Source organism: Caretta caretta, chromosome 1 (genome assembly GCF_965140235.1).
Source record: "Caretta caretta isolate rCarCar2 chromosome 1, rCarCar1.hap1, whole genome shotgun sequence".
Taxonomy (NCBI): Eukaryota; Metazoa; Chordata; order Testudines; family Cheloniidae; genus Caretta; species Caretta caretta.
In genome coordinates, this window is record NC_134206.1 from 327,649,036 (window position 1) to 327,667,209 (window position 18,174).

Sequence of the window (18,174 nt, forward strand, 5' to 3'; positions counted from 1 at the left end):
GTTGTGAAGAGACTTAAAGGCTTGCACTTCCTGCAGTGAAAGCCAGTGGAGGGTTTCAAAGAGAAGGGTGAAGCGGTCAGAACAGGCAAGGAAGATGAGCTTACCAGTTACGCTTTGTAGTTCTACCCGTTAAGTACTCATTTCTGCTGCAGTGCCTGCATTTACCATCATAGTGACTATTAGCCTTCCTAGCTCTGGTTATGGTGACATGTATAACGGGTTTGAGATTCTAAACTTCAGTGCAGTTAGAGGTGTAAGCAACTCTGTGCAATTTCCACAAAACAGAGGCAGCTTGGCTACGGCTAGTGACATTTTACGGGGGCTGCTTCCTATTATGTTAAGATTCTCATCAACTCCAAGGTAATGTTAGAGAAAAATCTGTTAGGCAATGAAAACATGCCTGTATTAGCAGCAGCGAGTTTTTATTGTAAGCACTCAACAGACGTGCTAGAATGGTTGTTTCTCTAAATCTACCTTTGGACTCTGGATTGTTGCACGTGTGACTTCTCAGAATCAGAGAGTTACAAAACTGACTGAGAAACAATTTGGCAGTAAATTCACTTGACTAGAGAAGTGACAAAATCAGGCTACCAGTTACAGACCATTTGTTTCCCTCTACCATCAGACTAGCACACATGCACACTTGGCCACGTAGGGTGCAAGTCTTCACTGACTATAACTGAATTCCCCCAACGATTGTTTCTAGGCTGCTTTTGAAGCATATACATTTGTTACCAAAGAAGGCACTATCATGCATGGGGGGGGGGGATTGTTTTGTGGGGTGGGCGGGGAGTGTCTAGCACAAAGCCTGCACTATTCTGGATGGTCCTGCTTTGATTTTTTTATAGGGTTTTAGAGAAAGACTAGATAAAGTTGTCTACTGGGAAAATCATACTATATAGAGCTATCTGGATTTACTTAACTAGCTAGAAATAAACGAAGCCAGGCATTTTATTGCAGTTACTAAGCTAGTGGACCTTCTTCTGGTAGGAATTTCATAGCAAATAAAATTGCAGAACTGGACACCTAGTTTTTTAGCAAGTAACAGAGTAATGGTTCCATGTGTTAGCCTTTCAGTTTCTTTCCCATTTATTTTTTGTTTTTATTCAAATATACCTTCTTTGCCTTTCATACCTCTTAAACTGACCCTCCTTGTGAGCCCCAAATGTAACTTCATCCAACACAAATGTAATGGTGAAAGGCTGAACTGTGAAAGTGATGTAATTTTTAAAAAATCTTCTTAATTACACCACATCATTTTTATGCTTCTTACGCTGTCATTTCTTGTGCCATTTACTTTGGAGCTTGAACAGATGTTGTGCCGTATGTGGTTTTAGCAATGTGGTTTTAGCAAGCTGGTTATGGAGCTTCTTCAAAACATTGAGACTGTAAATCTTCTTTCTCCTCTTAGACCATCATCTGCAAATAGCGTAAACAGCAACAGTTCTTCAAACCACAGTGGCTATGTACCGGAACTGCCACTATCTTCCATGGGAGGAGATTTAGTTTGTAGATTGTCCAGTGATGAAGGAGAAGTGGATGGAGCTGAAGAATCTGAGAAATTAGACTGTCATTTTTCTGGACACCACCCGAGGCCTCTTGGGGTATGTCTGTCTTTTTACAGCACTGCTGCTGTTATTGTTTATACAATGCCATTGGGGTATATGGCATTCTACAGACATGTCAGAAATAAGGACCCTGCATTCTAAAGTTTTCAGTCAAAATAAGACAAATACATCTGATTATGACAGAAGACAATGATGGGTAGGGGAGGAGGAGAGAGACAGGTTAGTGCACATGACATATTAATAGTACAAGGTTATGGGCACAATAAAAAATCAGCTGTAGAAAAAAAAAGTTTTAGGGCTAGATTTCCCTCTCACCAACATCAGTATAAACCAAAAGTAATTCTGATGTAATGAATAGTTACACTTGTGTAAAACTGTCATGAGAGGATAATTAGCCTTTATATCTTGAGAAGAGCTAACCTCTTAGGTTAAATGACAACATCTAAATGTCCTTGAAAATCTTACAGCAACAAAAAAGCTACCAAGTGATTAAACTGCTTTATATTCTTGAGTATGTGTAGTCCACCTTGGAGCAATAACACTGCAGGAGTGCTATTTTCATATGAATGCACTTGTGCATTGATCTTATTGCCTTATTCATCTAAAAATGGAGTGTCCTCTCCTGAGTGAGGCGTAATCCATCTGCTCTGGAAGCACTCTGCCTCAACTGTGTGCCGGTCTGGCTGCTCCTGTTGTCTTTCTCCTCTGCTGGTTTTAAGTTTTATTGTTACTCATAAGTGCAGCCATGTGGCACCAGAACTGAAGAGTGTATTTGTTTATCTAGTACAATGAAAGCAGTAATCAGATAATTCTTGAACTCCTGAGCAGACAGCTCTCATAAAAATCAAGCTCGGGAAATTAGTTAATGACAACTAAAAGTTTTCATCAATTTATTTTCTATACAATTTGCTTAATTAAGAGAATGTGCTTCTATTATCACACCACAGTAATACACTGAAACAGTATGACAACTGCGACGTAGTCGAGGCCTCAGACTTAAATGTGCATCATTCCCATTGAAGGAAAGGGGAATTTTACCTGTGTTGTTACTCCTGGACTGGGCACATAGATGCCCCCAACATTAACATATGTTTACCCTGATTTTCAAATTAAATTTAAATATCACTCCATCTGTATGTTTATTTTCCCCGTGTTTTAAAGGATAGCCAGCATTAGAATTTATCCTACTTTATCATGTCCGGTTTTCAGAGTAGCAGCCGTGTTAGTCTGTATTCGCAAAAAGAAAAGGAGGACTTGTGGCACCTTAGAGACTAACCCATTTATTTGAGCATAAGCTTTCGTGAGCTACAGCATCCGATGAAGTGAGCTGTAGCTCACGAAAGCTTATGCTCAAATAAATGGGTTAGTCTCCAAGGTGCCACTAGTCCTCCTTTACTTTTTATCATGTCCAGAAACTACAATGGCTTGTTTGATGCATCCTACTATGTGTCTGTCAATTATACAAAATTGTAGGTGGCACTTTCTGAGACGGATTGCATAGAAGTGATTTCAGAGTCACTGAACAGTAAAGAAAAGCTAAAATTCTTTTAAAATAAAAAAAAAAACCTACAGAATTATGTAATGTAGCATCAACTCTCCAAAATGTTTGTTAATTTTGGATGGTCTCCTCACCCAGAGGCAGAGTGAAATGGAGCTGCTCAAAGTGAAGATGGCATCCCTAACTTGTGAAAAAATTTCTCTTATCTCCATCCAGCATGTGCCTCTCTTCCTCACAATCATTGTATTTGAACTTATGCTAAGGAATTTATAATGTTAAATTATACCCATTGTCTGGGTACTGGCACTTGAATACTCCAGTTGATGGGTGTTTGTATAGGAGCCCAGATGGGGTAGATAGCATGTCTCATTTCATTAAGTACTATCCTTTTAATGTTGCATGAAGCAACACATAAGACAACTATAGGAAAGCTCTTGTCACCAGTAGAATTGTACAATAAAGAAATCTCCATAAAACATTGGGTATCTGTCTGTCTAGTATTCTCTGCAGTGTCACTAGGCAGACTCATGTTAGATTGTTTTCTCAGCCTTTTTGTAGAGGATTGTATGGGTTTGGATGCAGTGAAAGAAGTATGAAAGAACCGCTGGATACAGAATGTATTGTTACCAAACAGCCGCCCCAACAAGTGTCAAAGGAACAGCGTTCATGAGTGTGAAGAGACAGTGACTCTGTAATAATGAATGTTGGCCTGGTTAATTGGATGTATGGTGTATGGATATATTGGTTTAGCTCAACCTAGAAATAAATCTGTTGCGTTTGTCTGACTAGGAAAACAGGCAGAAAGAAAAGACTGGCTCAATATAAGCCACTGCTCAGGAAATACTTGTCGTTAAGGGATAGTGGCAGAACCATCAGCTCTGAAAACTCCAGCTCAATCTCCTGAAGAGCCTACAGGACTGGTTTTGACCAGAAGACTCAGGGACCACAATGTGACAGGTCTCACCGTCTCCTCCTCCCCCCCCCCCCGCCCGCGGGGAGCCACCTGGAACTGGGGTACCACTGAGCCCTCTGACTCACCAGCTTGGGCTCCCTCTCACCCTGTGCTGCTGTAATAAGCTGCAGACCTGCTCCTGGTCTTACACTTCCACCAGCATACACACAGGTAGGGACACACCCAGCTGCAGTTACATGCAGGCTCTCTGACCAGCCACTGCATAAACCAACAACAGAGAGCCTACAACCAAAATAACCACCAGCTTCCCAACCTAGGACCCCACCCCCCGCCCCCACTGGAGTATAAACCCAGAATTATACCGCCTTGCACTGCACAGGGAACTGTACAGCATAAGCTCATAGAGTTCACACACACCCCAATGTGGAGACGAATATGCAACAGCCTTTGCTGCTTGAGCTATGATTTCCCACACACTTCACTTTAACTCAGTGGTTTAGATAAAGCAAAAACGAGTTTATTAACAACAAAAGATAGATTTTAAGTGATTATAAGTGAGAGCAAACAGATCAAAGCAGATCACCTAGTAAATAAACAAAAACGCAAATTAAGTCTAAGATACTAGAAAGATAGGATATGAAATAGCAAATTCTCACCCAGGCTGATGATACAGGCAGGCTTTCAGATTCTCAAGGCCCAAGCTGCACTTGCTTTACAGCTTGGAATCCCCAGGTTTTCAGACACAGGCTAGAAATCCCTTTAGCCTGACTCCAGCATCCCCGAGTTCAGTCTTTCTTCCTAAGGTGTTTCCAGAAGTCTTCTTTGTGGGGAGTGAAGAAAACTTGATGATGTCACTCTCTGCCTTATACAGCTTTAGCATATGGCAGGGACCCTTTGTCCCAAACTTCAGTTTGTGGAAAAACACTGGTATCCAAGATGGAGTCCAGAGTCAAGGCCCTTGCATACCTTGCTGAATCATAGCAGCCATTACTTAATAAGTTTCTGGAGTGTTCTCAGGAAGGCTCACCAGGTGGGAGATAGGCTTCTCCTAAAGCCTATTGTTTTCCTTAATGACTCATTACCCTGAATAGACCCTTTCCAGCCAGCTATCTAGACTGAAAGCATCTTACCTAGTGGGCGTCACCCTGGTGTAACTACATTTGAAATACAGATAGTCAATATTCATAACTTCAGATACAAAAATGATACATGCATACAAATAGGACAGTCCTATTCAGCAAATCATAACTTTCCAATGACACCTCACATAACCCGTCTTCTACAAAATGCATCATAATTATGCCATAATTATATCATCATAATATCACTGTGAAGAACTGTAACAAGGTTTAAAAGGAACCCTCTCTCAAGAGAGAGGTAGTGGGCATTTGGGAGAACCAGTCTGAGACACAGGGATCTCCTGGGGTGTCTGAAGAAGATAGGCCTGCCTAATTCTAACCATCCTAGGGGATGGTGAAACTTTTGATAAGGTAGACATGTGTAGATTGTTGAATTAAAATCTTTTTTATCTAACAACTTTGTTCTTTCTGCTAAAATAAACAGTACTTTGATTTTATCCCTTGTATACCGCTGACCACAGACTCCCAAAGGGAAGAACCACAGGTGCCTGAACTCAGTAAGACCTGCTGAGTTGATACGCTGGTTACTGTAGCATGTGCCTGGTCTAGGAGTGGGCAAATTGCGAAATTCCACCCCAGGGTAGGTAAAAGCACAAGGCCTAGCACCTTGAGTGGATACTCTGAGAGAGATCAGAAAGGGAAGAGAGGTGCAGCTAGTGTAATTATGTCAGTGTATTTCAATACAGCCACCTTCATCCAGAATAACAGTATCTGCAGTATGCAATCTTGAGGGTAAGGCTAAGTATAACTGGAGAAGTGAGGGAATGTTCAGGGTTCGTCAGGGATGCACAGTAACCTCCTTCCTCTCTTCCATTCCACATATGCTTAATAAATATAATGTTATTTCATATGAAATAAACTTTGCTTACATGGTGACCTGGTCATTGATCCTGGGGTGTGATACAGTCACCTCAATCCATGTAATCACGATAACAGCTATGCTCTGAGAGGTGATGTAATCTGGTTTTACTCTACCACTTTTGTGTTCTTTTTACCCCTTCTTTGGCAACCAGTACAAAATATTACTTTTTGTTAGGATGGCCAGCAGCTGGCCATCTGCAGTCTGAGCGAGGTGTGTCTTGCATCTTCTTACAGATGCGTAATTGCTATGGTGCATGGGGGGCTGCACTGACAGAGAGTGAGCGTTACAAGAGTATCCTGAACACATATACCACTGGGGCCACAGCATGATATTGGACCAGTTCGCAGTGCACTGAACCAGAAAGACAGAAAAACAAGCTAATTGTATGTAGTGTTCCTGGTTATTGGCTGTTGGCATTAGGAGCAGGAATGAGGGCTAAGTTAAATAAAGATGAGTACAGAGATAAGTGTATCAAGAGGCTAGAAAAGTGGTTCCATTGTTGTCTGATGTTGACTTCTAAGAGGAATCTACTCCACAGAGATCTGTCGCTCCAGCCCCCTGCCGCAGTTAAGGATCAGTAATGGTGACCAAAGAAAAAGTAGACAACCCAAAAGCATGGAAAGCTTTCAGTGATGCCCTTTCCGTGGTTTTTAAATTTATCCCCAAAAGTCTTTCGAGGTTGAGGTGCAAACGCACCCTTTCCGAGTCTTCTGGAGAATTCCCACAGGGAGATAGTACCCACTAGTCAATGCGTGTGCAGCCAGGAGAATGGGGTGTTGTGCACGCTTCTGTACAGGATGTACTGGTGGGAATTCTTTTCCTTCTCTTCCTGAAGAAGCGTCATCTGTTCAGTCCTTGTGAAGTAGTTTATTAAGGACAGTGGTACAGTGCTTTTCGTTTGTTTTCTTTAGAATGATTTGTATTCTTGCTTAATGAAATGTGGTATTTAACATGCATTGAATGGTATCGCTGATTGAGGCAGTTACGGTATTAGCAGGAATTACGTTGCTAACATTGCAGCTCAGGATTTACATGATGTGTGAAAGAGAAAGTATGACTCTGATATTAGAATCAAGCCCTTAACCCACACAGGTGAGTTTTTAGCGGATGTATAAAATACCCCTGACAACAAGCTGAAATGTTAAACATATTTCATATATCATGCAGGAAAGTAACTGGTGATACTTTCTTCTGTCTATAGTTGACTTTAAAATATATATATTTGTGTTGTGCAAGTGTGTGTGTGTGTGTGTGTGTGTGTGCACATGTGTATGTGTATATATATATATATAAAAAAAATATAAAAATATTTCTCTATACATTTTGTACTAATTTATTAGTCTGTTAGCAACATTGAAATGTCTTTTCTTTCAGTTTTGTTCATTTGGCAGTCGCTTAATGGGAAGAGGATACTATGTATTTGACAGAAGATGGGACCATTTTCGATTCGCACTAAACTCCATGGTAGAAAAACACTTGAATTCACAGATGTGGAAGTAAGTGAGAATTTTGCACCATGTGGTTGTTTTATTCTTTTATAATAGTTAATGCTTACAGTCTTCTAAATTAACCACTTCCATGCAATGCTTTTTTTTAAAGTTACCTGGCACATTAGGTAGTGTCATTTACATGAATACAATTTTATTCTTTGTACTCAAGAAATACAGCTAGCCTTTAGGAGCTTACAGCACAACAGAATAATTTTTTAGTCACCGTTCCAAAGCAGATTTCTACTTGGTGGCTGATGATGATCTTAACAGAAGTGTACCACATCTAGGTTACATGTCCCTCTGTACCTCTAGGGTAGGGTAGTTCCATTAGCCTTCTAACTGCTTATGTGTCATTTTGTTGTAGAACCCATTTTTCCAAAATATTTGTGTCTGCTTCATGCAATTGTAAGATTTATTATCTATAGACATGGCTTTCTTTACACATTATTTTGCCCTGACTTCACTGAGAGGCCAATGTACAAAAGATCTTTTCCCTTGGTTATCGCTGAGATGGTGGTGGTGGTGGTTCAGAGATATACTAATGCAATGTATTGATGGGTTGAATGCTCACTGCTTGCAAACCCACAAAAACCCACAGTAGTTTTCTCCATACGGACTGAAATACCCCTGACAACAAGCTGAAATTTTAAACATATTTCAAATATCATGCAGGAAAGGACTGGTGATATTTTTCTCTGTCTAGAGCTGACTTTAAATATATATATTTGTGCTGTGCAAGTGTGTGTGTATATATAATGTAAGAAACGGTCAAATGAAAAAAGTCTCATTCAATTACATCATATAATGGCAGACAGCTAAAAATTGTTTTTTAAAGTGCTTATATACCAATGCTGGAAGTCTAAATAATAAGATGGGTGAACTAGACTGCCTCGTATTAAATGAGGATCTTGATATAATAGACATCACAGAAACTTGGTGGAATAAGGATAATCAATGGGACACAGTAATACCAGGGTACAAAATATATCAGAAGGACAAAACAGGTCTTGCTGGTGGGGGAGTGGCACTATATGTGAAAGAAAGAGTAGAATCAAATATAGTAAAAATCTTAAATGAACTAAACTGTACATTGAATCTCTATGGGTAGTAATTTCATGTTCTAATAATAAGAATATAGCAGTAGGGGTATATTACCGACCACCTGACCAGGATGGTGACAGTGACTGTGAAATGCTCAGGGAGATTAGAGAGGCTATTAAAATAAAAAGAATAAAAAGCTCAATAATAATGCGGGATTTCAACTATCCCCATATTGACTGGATCACCTCAGGACGGGATGCAGAGATACAGTTTCTTGACACCTTAAATGACTGCTTCTTGGATCAGCTTGTCCTGGAACCCACAAGAGGAGAGACAATTCTTGATTTAGTCCTAAGTGGAGCACAGGATCTGGTCCACGAGGTGAATATCGTTGGACCGCTTGGTAATAGTGACCATAATATAAATAAATTTAACATCCCTGTGGCGGGGAAAACACCACAGCAGCCCCAAACTGTAGCATTTAATTTCAGAAAGGGGAGCTACACAAAAATGAGGAGGTTAATTAAACAGAAATTAAAAGGTACAGCGCCAAAAGTGAAATCCCTGCAAGCTGCATGGAAACTTTTTAGAGACACCATAATAGAGGCTCAACTTAAATGTATACCCCAAATTAAAAAACATAGTAAGAGAACCAAAAAAGTACCACTGTGGCTAAACAACAAAGTAAAAGAAGCCATGAGAGGCAAAAAGGCATCCTTTAAAAAGTGGAAGTTAAATCCTAGTGAGAAAAATAAAAAGGAGCATAAACTCTGGCAAATTAAGTGTAAAAATATAATTAGGAAATCCAAAAAAGACTGTGAAGAACAGCTAGCCAAAGACTCAAGAAGTAATAACCAAAAAAAAAAAAAAGGACATTAGAAGCAGGAAGCCTGCTAAACAACCAGTAGGGCCACTGAATGATCGAGATGCTAAAGGAGCACTCAAGGACAATAAAGCCATTGCAGAGAAAGTAAATGAATTATTTTCATCGGTCTTCATAGCTGAGGATGTGAGCGAGATTCCAAAACCTGAGACATTCTTCTTTAGGTGACCAATCTGAGGAATTGTCCCAGACTGAGGTGTCATTAGAAGAGGAACAAACTGATAAACTAAACAGTAATAAGTCACCAGGACCAGATGGTATTCACCCAAGAGTTCTGAAGTAACTCAGATGTGAAATTGAAGAACTACTAACTCTAGTATGTAAACTATCATTTAAATCAGCTTCTGTACCAAATGACTGGAGGATAGCTAATGTGACGCCAATTTTTAAAAATGGCTCCAGAGGTGACCCCGGCAATTACAGGCAGGTAAGCCTGACATCAGTACCAGGCAAACTGTTTGAAGCTATAGTCAAGAACAAAATTGTCAGACACATAGATGAACATAATTTGTTGGGGAAGAGTCAGCATGGTTTTTGTAAAGGGAAATCATGCTTCACCAATCTACTAGAAATCTTTGAAGGGGTCAACAAGCATGTGGACAAGGGGGATCCAGTGGATATAATGTACTTAGATTTTCAGAAAGCCTTTGACAAGGTCCCTCACCAAAGGCTCTTAAGCAAAGTAAGCTGTCATGCGATAAGAGAGACGGTCCTCTCATGGATTGGTAACTGGTTAAAAGGTCGGAAACAAAGGGTAGGAATAAATGGACAGTTTTCAGAATGGAGAGGGTAAGCAGTGGTATCCCCCAGGGGTCTGTACTGGGACCAGTCCTATTCAACATATTCATAAATGATCTGGAAAAAGGGGTAAACGGTGAGGTGACAAAATTTGCAGATGATACAAAACTACTCAAGATAATTAAATCCCAGGGGCAGACTTCGAAGAGCTACAAAAGGCTCTCAAAACTGGGTGACTGGGCAACAAAATGGCAAATGAAATTCAATGTTGATAAATGCAAAGTAATGCACATTGGAAAACATAATCCCAACTATACATATAAAATGATGGGGTCTAAATTAGGTGTTACCACTCAAGAAAGAGATCTTGGAGTCATTGTGGATAGTTCTCTGAAAACATCCACTCAATGTGCAGCGGCAGTCAAAAAAGCTAACAGAATGTTGGGAATCATTAAGAAAAGGATAGATAATAAGCAAGAAAATACCATATTGCCTCTATATAAATCCATGATACACCCACATCTTGAAGACTGCATACATATGTGGTCGCCCCATCTCAAAAAAGATATACTGGAATTGGAAATGATTCAGAAAAGGGCAACAAAAATGATTAGGGGTATGGAACAGCTTCCGTATGAGGAAAGATTAATAAGACTGGGACTTTTCAGCTTGGAAAAGAGATGACTAAGGGGGGATATGACTGAGATCTAAAAAATCATGACTGGTATGGAGAAAGTAAATAAGGCAGTTCATAACACAAGAACTAAAGAGCAGGTTTAAAACAAACAAAAAAAGTAGTTCTTCACACAATGCATAGTCAACCTGTGGAACTCTTTGCCAGAGGAGGTTGTGAAGGCCAAGACTATAACAGGATTCAAAAAAGAATTAGATAAATTCATGGAGGATAGGTCCATCAATGGCTATTAGCCAGAATGGGCAGGGATGATGTCAGAAACATAGAAGATTAGGGTTGGAAGACACCTCAGGAGGTCATCTAGTCCAACCCTCTGCTCAAAGCAGGAGTAATCCCCATCTAAATCATCCCAGCCAGGACTTTGTCAAGCCGAGCCTTAAAAACCTCTAAGGATGGAGATTCCACCACCTCCCTTGGTAACCCATGCCAGTGCTTCACCACCCTCATAGTGAAATAGTTTTTCCTAATATCCAACCTAGACCTCCCCCACTGCAACTTGAGACCATTGCTCCTTGTTCTGTCATCTGCCACCCTTGAGAACAGCGTAGCTCCATCGTCTTTGGAATCCCCCTTCAGATAGTTGAAGGCTGCTATCAAATCCTCCCCTCACTCTTCTCTTCTTCAGACTAAATAAGCCCAGTTCCCTCAGCCTTGCCTCATAAATCATGTGCCCCAGCCCCCTAATCATTTTTGTTGCCTTCCGCTGGACTCTCTCCAATTTGTTCACATTCTTCTGTAGTGGGGGGCCCAAAACTGGATGCAGTACTCCAGATGTGTCCTCACGAGTGCCAAATAGAGGGAAATAATCACTTCCCTTGATCTGCTGGCAATGCTCCTACGAGTGCAGCCCAATATGCCGTTAGCCTTCTTGGCAACAAGGGCACGCTATTGACTCATATCCAGCTTCTCGTCCACTGTAATCCCCAGGTCCTTTTCTGCAGAACTGCCGCTTAGCCAGGCGGTCCCCAGCCTGTAGCAGTGCATGGGATTCTTCCGTCCTAAGTGCACTTGTCCTTGTTGAACCTCATCAGTGTCCTTAGCCTCTGTTCGCCAGAAGCTGGGAATGGGCTACACAACATGGATCACTTAATGATTATCTGTTCTGTTCATTCCCTCTGGGGCACCTGGCATTGGCCACTGTCGGAAGACAGGATACTGGGCAAGATGGACTTTTGGTCTGACCCAGTATGGCTGTTCTGATACTGAACAAAAATAAGGATTACAGCCCAGTCCTCCTCTCTGGTGCTGCTTGGCTAGCAACACACTTTGTTGACCAATCTGCAAAGTATCATTGGTGTCAACTTTGCATGCTGTTCATTCTTTCCCCTCAAAACTGGAAGGAAAACTATATATCTGTGACCACCCTGGAGAAGACTGAAGGTGATTGGAATAAAGGGGAATGGTGTCAGTGAGCACTTGATACCAGTGTGTCAAGATTTCCTAACATGAGGTATTCATGGCGGTACACAGGTTTCATGAGGCTCATTGGCATTAAGGTCTTAACATGTCCATTTGCAATGCAATATTAAACACATTTCACCATTATATTTTGCAACAGTGTCCTAAGCACTGCATATGGGCATGAGTTGCACAGATGCATTAAAAATAGCTGGCATTACAACAATTTAAGAATTTAGAAAACAATGTAAAAACAGCACTTGGGACTTGAAGACGTGATTGTACTGCACAATGTGCATGCTCCATCCAATATAACTACATTACTTTGTAATGTTTCATGTCACTCCATATATTAGAGCTGTTATAGGCATTATATAGCAGGTATTAGATCAACCAGTTTTAATTTTATTTAAATATCTTGCTATTGAAATACTAAAGCTCGGCTTGTCTGACTAACCTGTAGACTAGAAGAAATCAGACTGCTGTGCTGGGAGACGGAGTTTGGAAACAGTGGGCTTGTTGCCCCTGGGGTTAGTTTCTTGCATAGCTGAGGTTAGAAGGAGATAGCAGGTGTTTGCTGCACAAGTGTTTCTCATCTTCCAGTAGTAGCTGTAGCAGTTTACTATCAGGTGAAGAGGAGGCTGTTCATTTTGCCACCCAAAGGTAAAGCTGTGGATCCACAGGATAGAAGCTCAAAAGATTTGAGAGGTACTCGTTTGTTCATGTGGCGATTCAGCACTCAGGCGGCTGAGAGAGTGTGTCGCTGGCATCGCAACACCATGAAAAGCGTAAAAAAAATCACTACCTCTGTCAGTACTGTGAAACATGTTAAAAGGCACTATCCTGCTCCCATTGAAGTCAGTGAGTGTCTAACCTTAAATGTTTGACCCAAATACTAGCTCAGCCTCTTTATGAAATCTCTACGTATGTTTAATATTTCTTTTTTCAGTTAATTTTGTCAGCACTTTATTTGCCATATAACATTGAAAGTTCTTGACACTGGGTCCCTAATTGTATCCCTTTCTTATTCTCTCCTTCTTCCAGACCGATCTTTTCTTATCTTCCCCAACTGACTGCATTACAGTCCCTCTAAGCAGGGGCATTTGTAAAGCACTACTCTAGAACTGATGCTATTGCAGTCCCATAGCTATGGCTCATGCAGCAGAGATGAGGGGGTGAGGTAAAGCACTGTGCTGAGAGTATGTTTCCCAGAATAATAATAATAATACTCATGTAGTACTTTTCATCTTACTCACAAAGGTGGGTAAGAATTATCACCCCCACTTTGCAGATGAAGAAAGTGAGGCACACAGAAGCTAAGCAACTTGCCCACGGTCACACAGCAAGTCACTGGCAGAGTTGAGACTAGCACTCATTAATTCCTAGTTCCCAGGCCTCTGCATAATTCCATCCCCTTCTCTATCATAAGCATTGTGTTCAGTGCTAGGCCCTTCAATTCTAGACAGATACTGCAAATAGGGAGGTAGTTCAGGGAAGATCAATGAGAATAGTTAGGGAATCGGAACTACTTTATAAGGAAATACTCCATTGGGGGTTTTTATATATACTTGTCTGAGTGACCATTCTGGGGCCAGTGAGAACTGAGTCTATTAATCCTTGAAGGGTGTAAACATGGCTCAAAAAACTTGTATTAGAGAGGCTTATACAAAGGAGTGTAACTATGAGAAACTGAATGAGATTAAGAAAGCTAAACTTTAGGCTGAATGGCAGGAAAAGGCCATGTAATAGTTTCCCAGAAGAAATGACAGAAGCCCAATTTCTTGGGACACTTAAGGTAAGACTAGATAAAGCAATAAAGTGTGTGCTAGAGTTGGCTGAATAGGAAAAAAAAATTCAATATAGACAGCTAATTTCCCTGGTAATTATTGAATAATATATTCTCCAAATAGTATTCAGCCACCTATAGAGCTGATTAAATACCACAAAAAATGGACAAGTTATTCAACAAAAATCAGTGAAATTCATCAACTAGGTATTTGATTAATCCTATCTGGCCAGCCCTAAAATGGGCTATAGGGAACAATCCTCCACTGACAGAGTGATGGACTATGCATTTCTAACTGCGCCGATCCTGTGATTCACAACTCAGAAACTGGCCAAGTGCAGCAGCTCCCACCCCTCGTTGATCTGACCTCTAAATTCAGGTTAATGTTGAATTGTCCCACTAATCCAGCCTTTGAATACTTTCAAGAAAAACAAATGTAATATTTTTAAACGTTATGGTTAGAGGTTGAGAGTCATGGGATTGAGCTTTGTGGTATCTCTGGGTTATTTTGTAAGGTGGGGAAGGAAACAGGAAATTAAATTTGGAATAAAATTATTTAATTGAAACATTGAACTCAGAATTTTCACTTAGCACTTTTTGCTGAAGTGAAGCCTGGATCTAGATTAACAGGTGTATTGCAGGCAGGATTAAGAGGCATTAGCAGTGTTGTTTGGGGAAGTTTACGCGGCATAATTCTCTGCTCAGGCCTGTGTATTACTCCCCCACTTCCTTCAGCATCAGCTCAATACTCCTGATTTGAAACTATGCTTTGGGAAAATATAAATTAAGATCCATGTTTAGGAAATTATTATAGTAATAAAATGTGTGTGCATATTTATTTTAGGTTGAATCACAAAGCACCTAACATTAGAACCATGCGTTTAAAAAAGAGACATTTTAAACTGACACAAAATAGTCTGTGGTATTGGAGTTAAAATTTACATGGTCACGAGGGATAGTATTTAGAATTAGAATTTTTTTTTCGTAGTTTGATCTATCCAGGAAAACTCTTCCTATCTGCATTGCTCAAATTGAGCCTATCAGATTGGATGAAAAATAAAAAATCTGAATATCAATGTTTTTCTTTTTCATATTTAGGAAAATCCCTCCTGCGGCAGATAGCCCCATGCCTTCTCCAGCAGCACATATCACCACCCCTTTTCCAGCATCGGTTTTACAGCCTTTCAGCAACCCCAATGCAGTGTATATTCCTTCAACACCCATCAGCTCAAGAATCACATCTTCTTACATAATGACATCAGCCATGTTATCGAACACAGCCTTTGTGACAGCGTCGGATACGAATTCCATTGTGTCACACACCACAGCTTTTCCTCATGTGGCCGCAAGTTTAAGTATCATGGACTCAACTTTTAAGGCACCATCAGCTGTGTCACCAGTGCCAGCAGTCATCCCTTCCCCATCCCACAAACCATCCAAAACAAAAACCAGCAAATCCTCAAGAGTCAAAGACCTATCGTCTCGTAGCGATGAATCTTCAAGTAACAAAAAGAAAAAGTCACCGTCTTCTTCCTCTTCATTATCTTTGCAGACATCCTCCTCGTCTTCATTTTCAGGGTCCCACAAAAAGAACTGTGTCCTGAATTCTAGTTCCACTTTGAACTCCTATCAGGCTACATCTTCCTATAACAGTATGTCTGTACACAATACAAACAATGGAACAAGCCCACTCAGTGCCAAATCGGAGCCCTCAGGACGGACTTCATTAGCAAGTAGCTCAGCTGACTCAGTAAAACACATGAGCATGGTAGTAAGCAGTATTGACTCCTCTAATTTGTCTGTATCCTCCTTTGTGCACCATTCAGGGGACCATTCCCTGGCAGCACATAATGCAGTGTCTTCTCTACCCCTTTCTTTTGACAAATCAGATGGAAAAAAACGTAAAAACTCTAGTACTAGTAGCAAAGCCTGTAAAATCACTAAAATGCCTGGTATGAATAGTGTTCACAAAAAGAGCACTGCCAACCTTATTTCTACGGTGCCAGATCCTCCAAACAGCTCGCTCTCTCGCCAGGTAAGGGATTCTTCCAGTTACTTCTCTGCAGGTCGTTTGCCTTATTTGAAATGTATTGAATTGTGAGAGAACTGGTTTTACAATTGTCTCAGACTCTGTTTTTCATCTTCTGACTTCCTGTTTAGGCTGATGCAAAAACGTTTTTGCATTTGTTTTGAACCCAGTCTGGAAAGGAGGTTCAAGTGTGCAAAACACCTTTGTGATACTTTATTCAAATATTTTTGTTTTACAAGTGATAACAGTTCTAATGCAACTTTACAACTAGCTATTTATGTTTTAGATCTCAAATTGAGGGGGAAGGATGGGGAAGTTAATTTCAGAAGTTAATTCCTGCTCTTTGTTCATGGCTTGGTACAGTGCATGCAAATTCAATATGTAATCTATCTCAGTATAGCTCATCACTGCACAGCTCATCAGATTTGGTTTCTTTATATACAGATGTTTTGCTTTTGGAGCGTTTTTTTTTTTTTCATAAACACATGCAAAATAAAGGCCTGCTCCTGAAAGGTGGAGAGTACCAGTCACTCCCATGGATTCAGTGGCTGTTTTGTGCTCTCAGCATCTTTCTGATTCCTGACCTAAACCAAACTCATTTTCCCCTTTGAGCAGAACTACTCATTCAGTCCCTTTTTAGGGGGTTGGGTCCTAAATGAATTGTTCAAAGACTGGTGACGACATCGGTTCTGCGAGTTAGGATCCCCTTTATTAGACAACAGTCCTTATTCTGGTGTACAGTAACTTTTCGATTAGTGAACTCAATAAAGCTAATAAAATAGATTTATTTCACAGTTGGAACCAGGAAAATGAAAGTTCGCTTTACATGTGGATTTGTTTTAAAAACATTCTAATTTGTTTTTATTAATGCTCAAATAATTTTTAAATTGTATGCATTACACAAAAAGCATAGTGACTGCTTTAAACATCGTGACTGAATAATTCAGATCAACATATTTAAAAGAGATGGAATGGTAGTTTTCACAGAATACTGTGACTGTTGGAACAATCCACAGTGCACTTATTACAAAAAACAAAAGTAGTAAAAGGACTTAAAAGAAACTTGTTAAAAGGTTTCAGAGTGGTAGCCATGTTAGTCTGTATCAGCAAAAAAACCAAGGAGTACTTACTTGTTGCACCTTAGAAACTAACAAATATATTTAGGCATAAGCTTTTGTGGGCTAAAACACACTTCATCGGATGCATGCAGGGGAAAATACAGTAGGAAGATATATATACACAGAGAGAACATGAAAAAATGGGTGTCAAAACAAAAGACTGGACTTCTACATAGAGTGCTTCCACCGACGTGCATGGGCTGAAATTGTGGAAAAGCAGCATCACTTGCCCCAAAACCTCAGCCATGCAGAACAGAACACCATCCACAGCTTCCTCTGACATCATAATCAAAAAGGCTGACAAAGGAGGTGCTGTCGTCATCATGAATAGGTCGGAATATGAACAAGAGGCTACTAGCCAGCTCTCCAACACCACTTTCTACAGGCCATTATCCTCTGATTCCACTGAGGGTTACCAAAAGAAACTACACCATTTGCTCAAGAAACTCCCTGAAAAAGTACAGGAACAAATTTGCACAGACAGACCCCTAGAATCATGACCAGGGGTATTCTGTCTGCTACCCAAGATCCAGAAACCTGGAAATCCTGAACGCCCCATCATCTCAGGCATTGGCACCCTGACAGCAGGATTGTCTGGCTATGTAGACTCCCTCCTCAGGCCCTACGCCACCAGCACTCCCAGCTGTCTTTGAGACACCACTGACTTCCTGAGGAAACTACAATCCATCGGTGATCTTCCTGGAAACACAATCCTGGCCACTATGGATGTAGAAGCCCTCTTCATCAACATTCCACACAAAGATGGACTACAAGCCATCAGGAACAGTATCTCTGATTATGTCACGGCAAACCTGGTGGCTGAACTTTGTGACTTTGTCCTCACCCACAACTGTTTCACATTTTGGGACAATGTATACCTTCAAGTCAGCGGCACTGCTATGGGTAACCGCATGACCCCACAGTATGCCAACATTTTTATGGCTGACTTAGAACAACGCTTCCTCAGCTCTCGTCCCTTAATGCCCCTCTACTTACGCTACATTGATGACATCTTCA

At 40.6% G+C, this 18,174-nt stretch overlaps 1 protein-coding gene across 6 annotated transcripts in view; it reads left to right on the top strand.

Moving 5' to 3' along the window:
* Positions 1–18,174, top strand: part of ATXN7L1 (ataxin 7 like 1) — a 204,244-nt gene that overhangs the window by 172,417 nt on the left and 13,653 nt on the right. For all 6 annotated transcript variants that reach the window (XM_048836355.2, XM_048836356.2, XM_048836358.2 and 3 more), the window contains 3 exons: positions 1,412–1,604; positions 7,355–7,476; positions 15,109–16,045. In XM_048836355.2, coding sequence (XP_048692312.1) covers positions 1,412–1,604; positions 7,355–7,476; positions 15,109–16,045 — 1,252 coding nt within the window. The remainder of the gene's footprint in view (positions 1–1,411; positions 1,605–7,354; positions 7,477–15,108; positions 16,046–18,174) is intronic.